Here is a 20,226-nt window from a genome sequence, read left to right as displayed (position 1 = left end):
AAGACAAAAACACACCTTTAACACCTTCATCATCATCAGAGCATTCATTATGTATCTACTACCTAATGTAATGAAAACAAAACAACATTGTCTTAGCATTAAAATGTTTAATTAACTGATTCATTAGAAAATGATTCCAAGATATTATGTACACATTTGAAACATTTCTTATAGCTTGTACTAAATCTAAATAGAAAATGATTCCAAGATATTATGTACACATTTGAAACATTTCTTATAGCTTGTACTAAATCTAAATAGAAAATGATTCCAAGATATTATGTACACATTTGAAACATTTCTTATAGCTTGTACTAAATCTAAATAGAAACTGATTCCAAGATATTATGTACACATTTGAAACATTTCTTATAGCTTGTACTAAATCTAAATAGAAAATGATTCCAAGATATTATGTACACATTTGAAACATTTCTTATAGCTTGTACTAAATCTAAATAGAAACTGATTACAAATGTTATTTACACATTTAAAAAAATCTTAAAGCTTAAACTAAATCGAAATAGAAACTGATTACAAATTTTATTTACACATTTAAAAAAATCTTAAAGCTTAAACTAAATCTAAATAGAAACTGATTACAAATTTTATTTACACATTTAAAAAAATCTTAAATCTTAAAACTAAATCTAAATAGAAAAGGATTACAAAAAATGAATTACTCTCCAAACTCCACATCGTAAAGGACCTGCTGCATCCTCATGCGCGCCTGGGCCCTTTTTTGGTTCGACAGCCTCCTCAATGATGGGACGAGGCTGAGCATAAAATGCTCATCCTCGTCCAGAGCCAGTGTATTCTCCTTTTCTTTTTGGAGGGAGGACAGGATAGATTGCTGGAACACAGACAGCGGCTGCTCCAGCTGTCTCCTGCGTGGTGGTGGAGGTACAGGACGCGAGGTAGTGGGAGGAGATGGAGGAGAGGTGTCCACAGCGGACTCTGATAGGCTGGGAGAGGGAGGAGATATCTCCTCTTCACTTTGAGCCACCACCTGTGAAAGAAAGCATACATTTGTTTGTTTAAAATGTGCAAATTAAAATGGTGAATTCTTATAAATATCTCTGCATCTGGCTTCACCCAACAAAAACCTTAAGAACACTAGTATGTTAGGGTATGTTTTTAGCATATGTTTTAGGCTACTAGCTTTTGTTATAGGCCTACCTCTCGTTGGGGAGACATACTGGGCGCTAGCAGGGCCAAGATCTCCGGTGCTATTTCCTGCCGGCTATAATCTCCCTGCTCCATATTGCTTGACGATACCCTCTCCTTCACATGGCGCTCCAGAAAGCCCATGATCGCCATGTACTTCCACCTCTTGAAAGAGGTGGCACCGGCCCCACTTTTCTTCCTGTCCCTCTCTGCCTTCCTCTCCCTCAAATATTTATCCCGCAAGTACTTCCATTTCTTCCGGGACACTTCAGCTGTTGATGCAAGATTATGTCTCTACAATTAGCAATTCACACAACCTACAAGGTTAATATCAAGCTTACCTATCAGTAACGTTAATACTAACTGCCAAGTTAACGTTAATACTAACTGCCATGTAAACGTTAATACTAACTGCCAAGTACGGATGGCAGTTTGTACCTAACGGCTAATCGTTAAATGCGATAATATCATTCATAAACATGATAATAATATAAATAATTAATTAATAATTCTCACCTGTAACGCCCAGCATAGCTGAAATGTCTCGCCAGGCCTGGTTGCGTTTTGTTAGGTCGTGGTAGGCCTTCAACGTGAGGTCGTACAGGACCGGACACTCGCTCACAGCTGTTATCAAGCTTTCGTCCGACATGTTTCAGTTTGTTTCAGTTTGAGTTCCGTTTATACTTTTAGCCTTGCCTCATCCTCGATTTTGATTGGTCGTTCAAAAAAAGCGCCGATGACGTGAAGCGCTTTTCTTCAAAAGTTCAACTTTTTTCAACGGGGGCGCGCGTCTAAAAGCGCGAGGCGCCCGGAGCGTTTAAACGCTCCGGGCGGCTTTTTAAAAGGCGCGCTGCTTGCGCGTCCTGCCATAGAGAATGCATTGCAGACCGACGCTCCGTCTTTTAAAAACGCTTTTGGTGGACACGGGCCCTTACTGTCACATCCGTTTTGGCGCCGCCTAGAGGACCCGTGTCGGATCCGCGAACGCGGACGCGCCATAACGTTTGAAAGCCTATCACCAAGAGCCGAGACGATCATATCATTTGAGATTTTCTTTGCTGGAACACGGTTGCGTAAGTATGATTTATTATTGATTTATTATTATTATTTGATTTATTTGTTGATATATTGTGGATCCTGAGCGGACCCGTGTCGGACCCGTGTCTGATCCGCGAACGCGGACGCGCCAACACGTTGAAAGCCTATAAAGAGCAGATCATTCAGTTGAGACTTTCTTTCTTTGCTGGAACACGGTTGCGTTACGTAAGCATGATTTATTATTGATTTTGATTTATGTAGGCCTAATTATTTATTGATAGGCCTATATTGCGACATTCACAGTAAACATTGGCCTTTGTGTTTTTGTAATCATCATTTAGACTACGTATGATTGTAATGACGTTGTTTGATATTAGGACTAGCAGTAGGCCTAAATAATTTTTCAGTTAGGCTATCATTTTTTGCACCAGGCTATTGTTAGCTGAGAGGCGATAATCATGTCAGTCTGTAGCCTATTTGATTTAAAATGGAATAGCAATTACGGCAGAATATGTTATGGTAGTTAAGTTAAGTTATCCTTCATTGGGTTAGGGTTAGGGTTGGTCTGTTCTGTTTTAATGTGTCGCTGTTATGTATAAAACGCCGGTCATCGGGAAAATAAGCCCCGACAGAGCGAACCGGCTTGCTTCACCCTGAAGGTGGTGCTGGTGGCTTATTTTCGATAATGACCAGCGACGTTCTATACATTATCCCGCTTATTACATGGCTACTTGCCAAAACGAAAAAAAATAACTTCACACGGTGTGTCTTTTTACAATTTATCTGTTACCAGCATTCGTAGTGTTGATTAGCAGAGAAATAGTCCGCCAAACACCAACGTCTTTGGCGTCGCCTAGCAACCGAGTACGCTTGGGTCACCGAGTACACTGGGATAAAAAAAAAAAAAAGATCCCCTGTCCTTGACAGCGGTCAATTATACTTAAGATCGTAAGCGTTTCTGAATAAAATAGGTTTTGAGTAGCTTAGCTCTTTTATTGACCAAGTAGGCCTAATGCGGTATCTCCATAAAAGTTACATTTTTTCAAGCATTTCTGAACAAATAAAACTGCTTGTCCCCCAGTGTTGCTAGATTGGGCCGGAATCTTGCAACACTGGCGACCCCCATGACGGCAGAGGGAGAGTTATCATTTTGAAATAATGTTAATTATGGTGGTGGTTAGTGAGGTCCCCCCCTTTCTTTTGAGTGTTATTCTGTTTTGATATGCTCTGTAAGGTAACCTTGGGTGTCTTGAAAGGCGCCTCTAAATAAAATGTATTATTATTATTATTATTATGTGTAATTAAAAAAAATATATTACTTAATTCTAATTCTAATCTTATAGACAATAAGAAAAATATTTGAAGAATTATCACAAAAGTGCTCTTCAAGATGCAGAAGTGAGAAGTGTTAGACTGTTTATTAACAAGGCGTTAATGCTTTGAGAAATGCATTTGTCTATTAGTGAAATCAAAATCATGTTATGGCCTTGATGCCCTGGCATGTGGCCTTTGTGCCCTCAAAAAAATTGCCCCGCTGCAGGCCAAGTGGCCTTGCCCCTCATATCACGAAATTCCAGGCATGCGTACCATACAAATAGATCGCAGCAAGTTAACATTTTGGCAAGTTTGGTCTCATATGTAGTGGTTATCTGCCATCCTCTTTATAATGAAAATATGCCATTTTAATCACTGTTATGCTACTGTATGGAACTTGGTCCCCATCTTCTATTTTGTGTTTTCTGCAGCATCTGGATTTGACTATTGCCTGTTCTGGATTTGACTGTTGCTACAATTTCCTCTGCTGGGTTCGCTTGATCAAGTAAGATACTTTCTGGTTTCTTAAAATGTTATGTTGCTTACACATTTTCTAGCAGTTGGAGCATTTCCTGCAGAAAATGCAGTTAAATGGCTTAAATCAAGTGAAGGGATTCGGTTCAAACAACTAATGGGTATTCGCGCCAGTTTCTGATTTCTTATGCTACTGTATAGAACTTGGTCCCCATCTTCTATTTTGTGTGTTCTGCAGCATCTGGATTTGACTGTTGCCCGTTCTGGATTTGACTGTTGCTACAATTTCCTCTGCTGGGTTCGCTTGATCAAGTAAGATACTTTCTGGTTTCTTAAAATGTAATGTTGCTTATACATTTTCTAGCAGTTGGCCACAGAACAAATAATGATACTACTACTGCTACTACTACTAATAATAACTACACAATGCATTTCCTGCAGAAAATGGCACATTTCTATGTTCTTGTCTAGTTTGTAGCAATGAAACAGACAACACCACCATTCAACAATGTGTTTATTTAAATACAACATTAGAAACAATGATTAATGATACATTTTACTTTCTTTTCTTTTTTTCTGAAATGTCTTTTAGAACAAAAATGAATAGAAAGACTGTGCCTGTCTCCTTATCAGCCTTAAGACGAAGGACACGTGCAGACGTTCAAAAAAGGCTTAATCAAATTAGGACAGACATGACTGACATGACAGGAATAGGGGCAGATGACAGAGTTCTTTCTGAGAACACTGCCCAACCCTCTTCAGGTGCACATGCAATGCCAGAGGTGCAAGTTCTTACTGAAGAGGACATGGAATTTGAGGCAGATTTTGATGATGTGCATTGGGATGGATGTGATGGGGATGGGACATCAGGTTCAGATTCTGAAAATGATGATGACCCAACATCACTTTCTGATAACATTGCCAACTGGGCAGTGAGTTTTGGCATTTCCATGGTTGCCCTGACTGCACTGTTGAGTATACTCCATATAACCCATCCCAATCTGCCGAAGGATGGTAGGACCCTTCTCAAGACAAAAATGCATTATGCTATTCAGGAGAAGGCTGGGGGGAACTACCATCACTTTGGCATCCTTTCCTCCTTGAAGTCCACCCTAAGCAAATATGCCAAAACACTGGCAGAGGGCATGACATTGGGGCTGCAGATTAATATCGATGGTCTATCTTTATTTAAAAGTTCCACTGTACAGCTGTGGCCCATCCTTGGCTTACTGGTTAGCGTCCCCATGAAGGAACCTGTGGTCATTGGGGCGTACTGTGGACCAAAAAAACCTAGTTCGGCCACAGAGTTCCTATTTGATTTTGTCAGAGAACTGCAGGAGCTAGAGGCTGGGTTTTGTTTTGGAGATAAGAACCTTAAGATTCAGCTTCACACGGTAGTCTGTGATAACCCTGCATGGGCCTTTGTGAAAAAAACAAAGGCCCATAATGCTTACCATGGGTGCGATAAGTGCCTACACCAAGGGAAATACCAGAACCGGTGTATGTCTTTCCCTGGACCAGAGTACCCCCTTAGAACTGACATCTCATTCAACCTGAAGGTTGATGAATTACACCATCATGAGGGGCCACATCCATTTCAGAATGTCAAGATTGGCATGGTAACACAGTTTCCCTTAGATTATATGCATCTAGTGTGTTTGGGCATTGTAAGGAAACTGCTCCAGACCTGGCTCCGGGGTCCGTTACCAGTAAGACTGCCGGCATTAATAGTGGACAGGATGTCAGGCAAACTCCAGTCCATGAGGCCCTACGTGCCAATTGAGTTTGCCAGGAGACCACGGTCGCTTAGGGAGTTGGACCGTTGGAAGGCAACTGAATTCCGACAGTTCTTACTGTACACTGGCCCTGTGGTGCTGGCAGGATTCCTGGACCGGAACATGTACTGCAATTTCATGCTCCTGTCAACTGCTATATCCATTTTGGTGAGCCCTGAACATCTCAACCTTGCTGACTATGCTGGACAAATGCTAAAATCTTTTGTAAACCATTTTGGTGAGCTTTATGGGACAGACCAGATTGCGTACAATGTCCACTGTCTGGTCCACCTGGCAGACGAGGTGAAGAGGCATGGCTGTCTGGACTCTTTTTCAGCGTTCCCATACGAGAACCACCTTGGGAAAATAAAAAAACTCATTAGAAAACCTGCGTTCCCTCTAGCTCAGCTCATTCGGCGCCTTTCAGAGGTTACAGCTAGCAAATTCGATGCTGATGCAGACGTTATTCTGAAAAGGGAGCATTTTGTGGGCCCAATTGTTGTTGGCATGGGAGTTCATGCGCAATATGGGGAAATGCGATGTGAAAGGTGGACGGTAAAACTATCAACAGGGGACAACATGTTTCTGGTGGGGGATAAAGTCTGCCTTATCAAAAACATTATCCAAAATGATAATGGTGTGTACGCTATTTACACAGAATTTTCCCGGCAGTCTCCATTCTATACCTACCCCTTCAACTCTGACAGAATGAACATTTTTGCTGTAAATGATGCATCTGATGAGCTGAAGTCGGTTGAGGTGTCAGCGCTGCGACAGAAATGTGTAGCCTTGCCGTACAGGGATGGTTTTGTGGCCATACCTCTCCTCCACTAAATGAAACAAAACAACAAAACAACAAAAAACAAAAACAATCAGTTCAATAAATGTATCAGTTTAAACAATCAGTTCAAGTTAAAAAACTCTAATTATATAGTTGACTACTGACTATGAATCAGTTCAATCAATCAGTTTAAACAATCAGTTCAAGTAAAAAACTCTAATTATATAGTTGACTACTGACTATGAATCAGTTCAATCAATCAATCAGTTTAAACAATCAGTTCAAGTTAAAAACTGTAATTATATAGTTGACTACTGACTATGAATCAGTTCAATCAATCAATCAGTTTAAACAATCAGTTCAAGTTAAAAACTCAAATAATATGGTTGACTACTGACTTCTGACTATGACTTCCATTACTTAATTACTCTGGATGAAAATTTGCTGTGAGTATTTCAGAAAAGGTTGTATTTTTCCATAATCCATAATTTCATGTTTTCTAAATATGAGATTACATATAATACATAACATTATACGTAAAAAAGCCAGGGGAAATTACATTTTATGCTGAATTTTATGCTGAATTGATACATGTGCCAACTTTCAACTTTTTCAACTTCCCTTCTCTGCAGAACTTTCCATTTAAAAAAACAGACATTTTGATTGTCATTGCGCTATCGTCTTTCTTTCTACATTAGGGATGAGTTTTCATCTGATCCGATTTGCCAATGGGGACATTGCTGTTGTCCCGGATAAGTGGTGTGATGACGGGATGGTGTACTGGCCAAAATATAAAAACACAGAACGTGCCAAAAGGGCAGCTGCCAACAGCGAGGACCATGAGCCAAACTGGCCAAAATATGATATCACGATCATCAGAACATGTGGTATGCCAATTCATAAAACTCTAGTTTAAAGATAATTTCATGGTTTCTTCTCCTTCTGCTTGGAATAACCAATTCTGTCTAGGTTATGACAATTATCTTTGCCTTGCATTGTTTAAAATGTTCCATTTATTTGTGGTATGAGCAGCAGTGCTGAGTATGTAGGTTGCACCCAAGAAAAATGTACCAAACAGCATTCTGCCATTGACTCTCTGAGTCTGTCTCAGTGCTCTGCCACTGAGAGTACCTGGGAGTACCAAAAACTCAAAATAAGAGTCAATGGCAGAGTGCTGTTTGGCACATTTTTCTTGGCCACAATCTACATACTCAGCTCTGCTGCGCATACCACAAATGCATGTTCCTTACAAATGTGGTATCATTTAAAAGGGGAGGCTCCAGGCTTTCCAACGATATAAGTTTTCTTGCTAAAAAGCATTTTTACAGCAATGAAAAAATCAACCAAACAAGTTTCCTTACTTTCTGTGCCTAGTTTTCATATCTTTAGTAATAATATTAACATTCTGTGTAGGTCTACAGCTAATTTCAACCTTATGATAATTTTAACATATTATATTTTAGACAACTACAAAGATGCCTGTAGGATTATGGAGCAGTATCAGACCGGCTGCAACACCTCTGACCTACAGTCTGAGGCAGAGCAGGAGTGTGGGCCACCAGATAAGAGGCAAAGGAGGCCAGTGTAAGTGTGTTCTGTCTTGTTTATGTTTTTGTAGTGATAGGAAGGTTATTTAAAAATAGACCAGAGATGCTTGGACTAAATGTATATTTGGCAATTGTGAGATTGCAATAACCCTGATGATAAGGTTACTTAACAGCCATCGTTTCGGAGACTCTGACCAGAGCGAAGAAGATGTGGAAGATGTAGTGTCTCAGTTGGAAGCACTACCAGTGCTTCCAAGCCCAAGCCAATTTCCCTGGCAGAGTAAGGAATAATCTCTTAACATCTAAATAACAAAATCATAACATTAATATTAGAGATATGGTTAAAGATCCCATGCCATGCTATTTTATGGATGCTTTAATATAGGTATTAGTGGGCCACAAACCCAGTTTTCAAAGACGTCCCCGAAATTCAGCCGTGGTGCAGAGTTACAGCCACTCCGAGCCAGTCGCACATTGAGCTTCCCCCAAATGCGCTGTTTCGGTGGGCGTGTCAAGGCAGGTCAAGGAGGGGGGTGGGGGTGTGGCCCTGAGCAGCTTGTAGCCACAGTACCATGCGCTCTGTTTACGGTGGCTGTATCGCAATGGCTCGTAGAAACCCATATTATACATAGATATCTATATCATATAATATATATTATCACGGCCAAAAGCTGTGTAAGCCTCCAGACGATAGGCTATTATGAATCTCAAACGACCGCGTCTACTTCAGATTGACGTGGAAGTGGAAGAACCAGAGACGTCGGAGAACCCGACGAAGTCCTTTGTGATTCATTATATCGTCTGGACGTGCACACAGCTTTTGGCCGTGATAATATGTATTATTTGATATAGATATATATGTATTATATGATATTATTTAGATATAGAGCTCCAGGTCTGTAACGCAAGTGTTGTACACTTCCTTGTTATTTGGATAACCGTTCTGCTGTTGGTGTGATGGCGCATAACACGTCGGACTCTCGTCTCTGGTATTTCTACAACGAGACTCGTAGTGGGGGTTATCTCAGCCATGGTTGAGAATGAATTGGGGGAAAGGAACTTTGGCTTTGACTCCCTGAAGTACATGAACCACGACATGGAGGAGAAAGGGATTGTTGGCCGCGAATGTATCCCGCTTGAGCCCTGCTTCCCGCCGCCTCGGCAGCGGTCAGCGCTAATCACCGCCTCCTGAAGCCGAGGCGGTGGTCCATCGGCAGCGAGGCTCCGGCGGGTGACGACCGCGGTCAACAATCCCTTTGTCCTCCATGTCGTGGTTCATGCCTACTTCAGGGAGTCAAAGCCAAAGTTCCTTTCCCCCCAATTCATTCTCAACCATGGCTGAGATAACCCCCACTAAGAGTCTCGTTGTGGAAATACCAGAGACGAGAGTCCGACGTGTTATGCGCCATAACACCAACAGCAGAACGGTTCTCCAAATAACAAGGAAGTGTACAACACTTGCGTTACAGTCCTGGAGCTCTACATCTAAATAATATCATATAATACATAGATATCTATATCAAATAATACATATTATCACGGCCAAAAGCTGTGTGCACCTCCAGACGATATAATGAATCACAAAGGACTTCGTCGGGTTCTCCGACGTCTCTGGTTCTTCCACTTCCACATCAATCTGTAGTAGACAGAACCGCGCGCTGCCTGCTGCCTGCTGCCGGTGCGAGGCACCACCGCCCGGCTGCCCGCTGCCGGGCGGTGGTGCTTCGCGGCAACCGGCGGCAGGCAGCATGTCGCAGTTCATGTACTTCGATGTCGTTCTGCCATTGCATTCAAAATTCTGTAACTAGCCTGTTACTACGAACTTAGCAACTACCGTACAGTACACGTATTAGCATTTAGCACTAGCTCAATCACGAAACCTTCAGAATTTCTGTGGGTGGTTACGAACCAACCAAGTGGGCAGGGCCATGAATAATAATTTGACAACGCTACGTAGCAGTGTCACCTTATCCAGATTGGCTCATTTCTTCTGCCTTTTTCCTTTCATTGGCTATTGCATACAGCAGACAAACTGCATAGATTTCAAACTTACCACAGGTCACAAACTTATTCTGACCTATGTTATTTAACAAACAATAGGAAAAATGTGATTTTAATGGCATGGGCTCTTTAACATTCGTAGTGCTAAAGATATTCCCCTCACCGTGTATCCATTCCTCCAGCTCCACTATCTCGAAAAGTGCCAGGCAGTAGATTCGCTGCTCCTCAACCTGGAGAAAATTGTCCAGGTAAATACTGATAATAATTTTGAATACAGTTGCCCCATCTATCGTAACACAGCAATGGTCACTCATCTCAGATTTTCTGCATACTCTACTGAAATTGTAACTTTCAAAATCTCAGCCCAAAATTTTGTCAGCTAAAAACATCTGCATTCATGCAATATTGCCTGAAAAGTCTTAGCATCCAGCATGTAATATTAAATTAATCATTTATCATTATCAAATTGTATTGAAACACATTGTCAATCCATTCATGGGGTTGAAATAGGTAGTGCATACCAAAATGAAACATACAAATTAATGTTCAGCATGACCAGAGATTTTTTGTTTGCCATTGTTTGGCCCTGTAGCTCGCAGCCTACCATGGTTAACAGATCACAAACATTTAATACCAATTTATCTCCCTTAGCATCTCACCATGGGGCAGGACTGCATCACCCTGCACCCGCATTGAGCATGCAGAGAGTTACTCAAGGTAAGGACTGATATATTGAAATCTGAAATATTAGTGAATAGAAAGGCCCGATGGGTATTATCAGTCATGGTTAACAGACGACTCTCGCACACCACCCACCTCACTATGGGCCAGGAACGGCAGTCCCTCCTCAACTCCCTCCACCCCCCGCACCAGCCCTCAACATGCAGCCTTCTTCCAGCCTGGCCTACAGACCAACATGGCGAGGGGGAAGAATGGCCGATACCATTCCCTGCTCTGGTGAGCAATAACCGACAAATACTGGAGGGTCATTCTGTGCCACAGATTTTGGAAAAGATTCACCATCACATATTTTCCTCAATTTTTGTCAATAACTTTTGTCATTTACTAATGTCAATAGCTAATTTCAGTAATGAGGATAAACACTGAAACGTGATATATTTGATACACTACATTTTAGCTATATTTCATGTCTGTCAACAGCGGCAGAGTTCCAAATACTCAGCCTGCTGGAAACGATAAAGAACCAGAACGACCAGCTTACGGCTAAGGTGAACCTACTCACCAGTAGGATGAACAGCACCCCGGGGCCAGATGTGGAGATGCCGGACAGCATCCAGTTTCCCCTGGAACAATTGGAGGCAGTGGAGGCATTTGAACAGTTTTTAAAAGAACCGTCAAATGGCCCAGCTCGACAGAGAGTGGTGAGTTTTCTTACTTAATTAGGTTTAGGTTTATTGATTGCCCATGATTATTGCAAATATTCTATTTTAGCAGCCCTGAACAGGCCTTTCCTGAACCGCCTATTCCGAGTGGACAGTCAGTGAGTGACAATCTCCCTGATTTGGCATTGTGTGTAAAGGTGGCACAGGTCCATGAGGGTGTGAGCCAAGTACATGTTTAGATATTTCTTTTTTTTTCAGTTTTTCTACATTTCTGGACGCTTTCAACAGGAACAAAAACATTTTAAATGCAACCTAAGCTTAGGATTGTTTACCTACCTGTCTATTTAAAAAAAGATGTCTTTGCCTTTTAGATTTCTTCTTTGGCCAACATTGGAGGCCAGGATGTGAAGCGGGTGACCTGGAACATACTGGGCAGGCTGTTCACTGATGAGGTCTCCCATCAGATCAGTTGGAAGGGTGTCCACAACAAAAAGCCTTTTAGCAGGATGGCAACAAAGACCTTGCTTTTCAGTAAGTATATAATTCATAGTAATATTAAATACGTTCAAAGTCAATAGTTTGTTGGGGCAGCCTTAAAAATCTTGGCAGTGGCTATTCGTACGGCGACCGAGCTTGTCACGTGACCGCACTTGACCTATCAGCCTTCTCGGCGCTAACCCTAACCCGGCCGACCGTAATTTTAGTAATAACCCTAACCCTAACCTGCAGTGAAAATAGACTAATGCAGTATTTCTACGGCGCGCCGTACGAATAGCCTAATTGCTATTCTTACGGTCGCCGTACGAATAGCCACTACCAAAAACCTTAGCAACCGTCATACCAATATGACCGTGTAGCCTTTTTTTTGACTAGGCCACTATACCATAGACCTTTTTTTTTTTCTTTTTTACGTTTGATGTCTCTTTTTTTTTTACTCGAAATCAAACATAGTATGACCATGACACCCTGTGCAGCTGATGGCTACTTTGCCTAAGCACATTTTCAGTCAGGTAGGCCTATGCCTGATGTTATGTTTAACACAATGCAATAGCTAGCGCGTCAGTGAAAACCTGACACGGTCACTTATTTAGTAGGGACAATATGCTAGTGAAAATGTTCCTGTTTACTATCAGAGAGTGCAATAATGAATGATAATAACAAAAATCCTACCTTTCTGACATGCACTCTGCTGTGAGATGTCCTCTTTTTGATTCCTTCAGTTTCCTTCGGCGTTGACCATGGGCCTGGGTATACCCATGCTGCCTTGCGCGCAATTTCATTTCCCGCTTTACTTTCTTTCACGCAATCCACCCAACCCGTGGATGTCCGTGGGTATGAATGCCAACCGCGCATCTCTACTAGTCTTTACTTTAGGCTACTAGTTTCTTTACTAGTTAGTAACACTTCCTGCCCGTGAGCTCCAGCTGTTCACGGGATTCCCTCAAAGTCAACAATGGATACGTCATGCGATTCCCCCAAATTTCGGGCATGACAAACTTTCGTCGTGGGGGTTTCGAACGTCGCAGACGGGGCCATTGGCCCCGCGGCCTCAAAGGTTCCAGCGCCTATGAGTGGATTATCATGTCAAGAGAAACGCACCCCAGGTGTGGGCAACAGGCCCATCATGTTATCGAAGTAAACGCACGCAAACGTATTGGCTGCCTGGTGGTTGCGATAGATTTCAATAATAATTATCTGCCGTATCGATACACAAATACCAGCTGCGCTTTCTCGCTCTCTTCTCTCGGACAGCGAGTTAACAGACACACATCAGCGCCAACATAGCCCCGCCTCCCCTCACTCCGGTCTCTGGCAGTAATTACTAGTCTCAATGCTGTGTGTTAGCTAAAGGTTAGCCAACAGAGCTAGCATGTCAAGTGCAGTGCCTCCGCGACCAGTTTAGGTAGAGAAGGAAAACGGCAGGAGTGCTGTTTAGAAATACTTTGGATTTTAGGCAAATTACCAAAAGACGCATGGGGGCGGGGGCTAAGGATCATCCTCTACATTAGGGCTCGTCTTATACAGTTTTAAATTATCAAATAATACCGGCTGCGGTTGTTCAGCTGGTTCTATTTGCCGTTTATTGCTTCGTTTTCGAAATGTTTCAAGGTGCTTGCTCCAGTAGTCTTCTCCTTGCTGCTACAGTAGGCCCAAAACAAAATACTCGGTTTATCTAAGCACTTTGCATGTTTGCATGCCTAACAGTGGCCATTAATGCACCCTGTTGTTCACCAAATGTGTGCATTCTTCTTAAAGTTAGTAAAAAACCTATTACATAAAATCTGTCTTTGATTACAGGTGCTGTGAGGAAAAACGTGGTGACACGGTCAGCCACGGACGCGGAGGTCACCAAACACGCCATCAGGTGGTTCAACCTGGCGGCGGATCGGGCGGCGAGGAGACGTGTCCCTCCTCCATCCACTCCTCCACCCGAATAACAATTAAACAATCATTTGATTGAACTTCTTGTCGTTCACCAGTTATTCATTTTCTGATATTTTAGCTGCAGCGCAGCATTTCATGTTGTAGCCTAATAGATAAAATATTTTATGTCTGCACCGACCTATGCCTATAAAGCACTAAATTAGGTCCACAAAATGAATGTAAAGTAGCCTAGCCAACGTAGACTACTTAACAAAAACAGAATAGGCTATAACCTATAATTTTCCATAAATGTAAATGTCAATTTTCTATTTTTCTATTGAGTAGTGATTACTTTTGTGCAGTAAATTGATGTCTTGACTTGAACCTTTTCTGTTATTGTTATGCCTATTGACAATATTGTTAGGTAAAACATACAAGGCAATGCATATTTAAACTTATGCCTAGGCCTATATTGCTGTAGCCTAGGCTAGGAATGATAGTTTTGAGTTTTATCCTATAGTTTAGTTTATCCTATTTTATCCTACAGCAAGAACAGAAGGGATTTTGAAAATAAGATAAACGGGTCCAAAACGGACCCGGGCCAGATGAGCCAGGATCTTTATGAGTCCGTTGCGGTTCCGCGGCGGATGTCTGTATACATTTGCGGGTCCCAAACGGACCCCCAGCGGGTCCCAAACGGACCCGCCACGGAGGTAAGGTTTTAATCGCGGATCCGGAGCGGATGCGGCGCGGAGCCACTGCGGATCCGCGATCCGCCTTCGTAGCGGATCCGTCCCTGAGTGCAAGTGAACTCCGATACGGGTCCGTTTCGCGGGTCCGTTCCGGAAGCCGCAATACCTCCGCCGCGGAGTCCTTTTGCTGTGTGGGTAGCGTCTGTTAGACGTCGTTTTCTTACCTTCGTAGCTGTGAATGTGGGTCGAAGCATACAGCCTAAACCCCTTCTCCAATTTGCTTGTCGGAGTTTTTGTTTCCCGACATAAACGATGCACATCTGTGATATTTATTGTCGGCAGCTCCTGTAAACACCGGGTGTAGAACGTTGCCATCTTGGAACCGGAAGCTGATGAGCTGTATTACGGCAAATCAGGAAGTGCTTGTGCAAGTAGCCTATTGGTTGTGGGGTGTGGCAGAACCACTATGAACAAATATCAGAAATCATACGGTTTATTCTTATCCATCTACACCTAACCTCCAGCAGCTCCATCTCCTCAAAGTTGACATGGGTCTGGCTAATGTTGCAAGCTTTAATAAATCCTGCCATTATGCTCACCACTTTTAGAAACAGAACAGAATGGAAACTTAATGGAAATATCAAGACATGGATGGACAAACAATTAGAAAAAAAAAACTTGGAAACAATCACCAGCTGCCGAAAGCACTGCGATGCGCTATACATAACGTTATAAAATATAATAAATACAAAAAGGATTTACTACAGTAGCCCAGGCTGTGACACAACCGTTTCACAGGGGCTTTTAGACGAGTGAGCTAACGTTTGTACCTACAGAAAGGTAGCTATAGAGTTGCCGTGTAGTAGGTGGGTATCATGTGTCACATTATTGCTAAAATGATTCGTGTTGATTTATAACAACGTTTAATTCATTTGCCGATGCGCTATACATAACGTTATAAAATATAATAAATACAAAAAGGATTAACTACAGTAGCCCCCATGACACATAACAGTTTCACAGGGGCTTTTAGACGAGTGAGCTAACGTTTGTACTTACAGAAAGGTAGCTATAGAGTTGCCGTGTAGTAGGTGGTCTGAATCCATAGTATTCCGACCCTTACGGAACCCACTTTGACACGGAGACAAAAGAGCTTTACTTTCAAGGAAGTACGTAAGCCTCACTGTGACCATTCTCTCCATTATCTTGCACAAATGCGATGTTAATGCAATAGGTCTATAACTAGATGGATCTGAGGGGTCTTTCCCTGGTTTTGGAACAGGAATTATAATTGCTTGTTTCCACACTGATGGAAGTTGGCCAGAATCCCAAACCCTATTGAAAAATTTTAACACTACGGAAAAGAGTTCTCTGTCATGTGTTCCAACATAGCATAACAAACACCATCTTTCCCAGGAGTGGTTTGACGAGCCCTAACAATTGCTTTCTTCAACTCAAACATACTGAAGTGTAGGTCTAAGGGATCTCCAGACATTTCTGCTCTGTCCACAATTCTTTGATTTTTCATTACAGTTCTGATTCTGCACTGTCGGGCCTCCTCTGAAAGGTTCTCTGAACTATGGACTTTCTTAAACGTTATAGCTTTTCTTGTAGGGCGGCAGTAGCTCAGGAGGTAGAGCGGGTTGGCTGGTAACCTGAAGGTTGCTGGTTCGATCCCCGGCTTCTCCTAGCTGAGTGTCGAGGTGTCCTTGACTAATGCCTCGTGATGTCGAAGCTGCTGCTGGAACAGAGACTTCCAACTCTCCAGCAGTAGCGCCCCAAGGCCAGATATGCGCCCAGCGGGAAAACTGATGATGATGAGCTAGGAGTTCAGCCTTTTCTACGTTTCCAACAACCATTGTATCCCCATTACTCAAAACTGGAATCTCATAATTCCCTCTGATCCCCCCCATTCTCCTAATCATGCCCCAAACATCGGATGACTGTACTTCGTTTCCAATGGAATTGCTGTATATCCTCCAAAAAGTGCGCTTTTGAGTTTTAATTGTTCTCCTTACTATAGCCAGGGCCCTTTTATATTGAATCAACGCGTCCTGTGAATGGAATTTTTTAAGTTGCCTAAATGCTTTATTTCTGTCTTTTATCGCTTTACTACATTCACTATTCCACCAGGGTACATTCTTGGTGCGTCTAGCTCCTGCACTTTCTGGAATAGTTAGGACTGAATTATTGCGGTAACTAGTTCATCGTTGAATATATTTACATCCACCTGGTTATCCTCTCGAATAGCTTTAAATCTGTTTGCACTTATCTCTTGGAAAGAATCCCAATTAGCACTACCTAATTTCCATCTAGGAATTTTCTTTCCCTTATCAAAACAAACCCTGGTACCGACTATAATCCTTACAGGATAATGATCGCTACCCACTGTAGTATGCCTTACCATCTTCAAAGTACTTATACCTGCTAATGCACTAGACACGAATGTTAGGTCAAGAGGTGATTCTGTATTTTGACTACTATTATAGCGAGTTCCTTCCCCAGAATTAATACAGACTAAATTGTGATAATCTATAAATTCTTCAATAACTGTGCCATTTGCATCTGTGCCATTACTTCCCCAAAGTGAATTATGTGAATTAAAGTCCCCACACCATAACACTCTATCAAGCGATGACCCCCCAACAACCTCTAATATATCTTGATTTAATTTCCCACATGGATTATAATAGTTAATGACGTCTATAGGGCCTCTATCTGTCCATACCTTGATCACAATTGCCTCATGGTCTGTACTTGCAGACATCAGTTTGTACCTCACTCCAATCTGTATAAATGTTGCAACTCCTCCCCCTCTACCAGGTTCCCTATCTCTTCTTACGGCAGTATATCCCTTTAAAATAAAATCCAACTGGGGTTTTAACCATGTCTCTTGAATACACATTACATTAGGTTTATCTCCCAAATTGTCTATGTACTTCTTGAATTCTTGGCTATTAGCTATTAAGCTTCTAGCATTCCACTGAAGTACAAATAACACCATTAAGAGGATCCAGGCCATGACTGAGCCGGCCCTGGGCATAGGCAGTATAGGCAAATGCTAGGGGCGCCGTCATCCGCGGGGGGCGCCGAAAACGAAAAAAAATAAAATAAAATTATATAATATATATATACTACTTATTGTTTTACCAGTGCCATTACTACTATTATTTCGAAATATTATTTAAGCCCACAGCAACATAAAGTCATAGCAAAGAATATTAAATAATGGAGAAGCCTTTTTTCTGGGTGCCTGCCTGGCTCGTTGCTCTGTACCTGCCCTCTTTGAGGGGGGCGCGGTCAAGAGGCCAGCTGCCTGAATCTGACCGGACCGTGACCCCGAGACGAAGAAAAAGATTAATGACACTGTATCGGAATAAAGTCCAAAAGACTGAAGCCATCCGGCGCCCAAGGAAGGAAAAGAAGGAAAGAAGAGGAGGAAAAACGTGAAAAAGGTAAAGGTACAGTAACGTCAATGTGATGAAGTGCATGAAATTAATAGTTTAATGCATCGTAGTTACCGTTGTTGGAGCAGAGTGTTAGCTTGCTAGCTTACTTCGGACCAACATTGTTTAATAATCAATAAATAGCTGAGTCGACGTGTGTTAATGTTACTCCACCTTAAATTCATCAGGGACGTTTGGAAACTTAACGTTAGGCCTGTTCACACCTAACTTAACGTTAGGTGTTATTTTACAGGTGTCTTTCCTGCTTGTATGTCAGTTAAAATGCTTTTAGTTGTCCACCCACTGTGTAATAGGGTGGTTGTAAGCATTTGGTTTTATGTGTCACAGTTTATGTTTGTTAAAGTTTACATCAGTGTTAAAGTGCAGTTAAAGTGTATTACTGTTAATATTTCATACCTTAGCTTTCACATATCATTCATAGGCTATATATACAGTACATATATATTCATTTCACTGCACTTTACTGGTTTTTGCACTGTGGTTAGACTGAATTGCATTGCAATGACAATAAACTTGAAGGAATCTCATCACATTTTCATTATTAGTCTCATGTATCTGTTATTTTATTAAAATGTAACATGCAGTCGTCACATATACTTCTCTTCTCTCTTCAGATGCACTTTTAAAATATTTCAGTGCCACTCCCAGTGACACAGCATCAGGTTCTGCCGTCCCGTCTACCTCTGCACAGCCCTAATACATTATTGTATTTTTTTTACACTTCAGTTGAGTGCTTGTTTAATCTCTGGTTAGAACCAAACTAGATAAACCATACTACATTTAATTGTATTCACAATAATTTTAATCTGAAGTCTATCTATTATTTTGCTTATGAATGCCTTTAGTAAACATCATGCATTTCTTTGCAGTATTTTGTGCATACCTTATTGTATGAGTGATTCATTGCTTGTTACTTGATTTTTAATACGTTTTGTGTGTTTAATTTTCTATCTAAAATCAAAGAGTCTCAAAGACAAAGCTTTGTAGCTTCTCTGAGTTTATGAACATTGGTAGTCAAATTTACTGTGCGATCAAAAGGGGTAGGGGGCACCAGCAAAAATCTTGCCTAGGGCGCCAAATTGGTCAGGGCCGGCCCTGACTGAGATTGTTGGATATCATCATCAAGAACACCTTTAACAGTTTCCCATTGTAATCCTTTCACATCAAGGTACTTCTCAGCTGACTTGACAATGATTTTAATTCTTTCATTTTGGCTTTGTGTCTGTGCTGAGCAGTTGATTATCTCTGCCATAAACAGAACAAAGTCATTTTTATTCACTATCAGAGTTTCCTCCTTCAACTTATCGCAACTGTTACATTTCCCTACAACTGTGATTTTATTTCCGATTTGCCTTGTCGCCTCCATGATGTTGCTTGAGACCTTTTAAGCTGCTTCTGCATAGCCAATTCCCTGGGCAACTCTGACTCGCTGAACCTCTTCTGCTTTTTGGCTCCCTTCACAACCACGGTACGCTGAACTATGTTCCCTTCCACAATTGCAACACTTCAGCTTTGCCCCCTCTTCACACTTGCCATATTCATGGGCTGAATCCGAATACTTAGTACATACTATTTCTGTTCAGTGTCTACTACTTGACGGTACTACACTTGACAGTGTAGTACGGTCTACAGCTATGCGTAGAACGCCTCCGAACGCTTCCGAACATCGCCGAAACTCCACCGGAAGTTTGGAGATGACGAATCTCCCCTCATGTGCCGGCAAAATTACCTTGATAAGTTACCTGTTTTCCGTCTTGTCATCGTTGCTATTAAATTAAAAATGTCTCTTTTTACTTAATTACTTACTTTACTATTTTACTCTTTTCAATGTCTCTTTTCGCCGCTTTCTACGACGTCTTTCTGGTGGTGTCGGGTCAGCCATCTCGTCTTCGATCGTTACTAGACTCCGGTTGCATTGTGGGATAGCGTAGTGAACTCAGTTGTTTACTGTGGCGGTAGTACGCATTCGGAAACGTTTTCCGTACTACACAGTGCGTACTGAGCATTCGGACGCGCTATATTTGTGGCGTACTACAAAATGCATACTATATAGCAGTCCAGTATGAGTATTCGGATTCAGCCATGGTCTCCACCACATCTGCCACATCTTTGCTTACCCTTGCACACCGCCGCCACATGCCCAAATCTTTGACACTTGAAACATCTTAGGGGTGGAGGGACATACGGTCTCACACCATCACACATGTAGCCAATGAAGCAGACCTGCAAACTCCTCAGAGGAAAAAAGGTGACAGTGTCACGG

At 41.9% G+C, this 20,226-nt stretch overlaps 1 protein-coding gene and 1 long non-coding RNA gene across 3 annotated transcripts in view; one reads left to right on the top strand and one right to left on the bottom strand.

The window, feature by feature from the left end:
* The window catches only part of LOC132464803 (uncharacterized), a 216,888-nt gene that overhangs the window by 39,890 nt on the left and 156,772 nt on the right, over nt 1-20,226 (bottom strand). The window lies entirely within an intron of this gene.
* On the top strand, nt 7,988-14,454 carry LOC132464624 (uncharacterized). Of its 2 annotated transcripts, XM_060061107.1 has the most exons (6): nt 7,988-8,133; nt 8,270-8,376; nt 10,280-10,345; nt 10,749-10,814; nt 10,929-11,054; nt 11,259-11,876. In XM_060061107.1, the coding sequence occupies exons 1-6, from the start codon at nt 8,039-8,041 to the stop codon at nt 11,495-11,497; spliced, it is 699 nt and encodes a 232-aa protein (XP_059917090.1). In that variant the 5' UTR covers nt 7,988-8,038; the 3' UTR covers nt 11,498-11,876. The 2 variants fall into 2 exon arrangements, with proteins under 2 accessions (XP_059917090.1, XP_059917099.1); XM_060061116.1 differs by lacking the exons at nt 10,929-11,054; nt 11,259-11,876 and adding an exon at nt 13,739-14,454 and having other exon boundaries at nt 7,990-8,133.

Source organism: Gadus macrocephalus, chromosome 1 (assembly GCF_031168955.1).
Source record: "Gadus macrocephalus chromosome 1, ASM3116895v1".
NCBI lineage: Eukaryota > Metazoa > Chordata > Actinopteri > Gadiformes > Gadidae > Gadus > Gadus macrocephalus.
The sequence above is the reverse complement of the archived record's forward strand: the minus strand, read 5'-3'. Positions and strand labels throughout refer to the sequence as shown.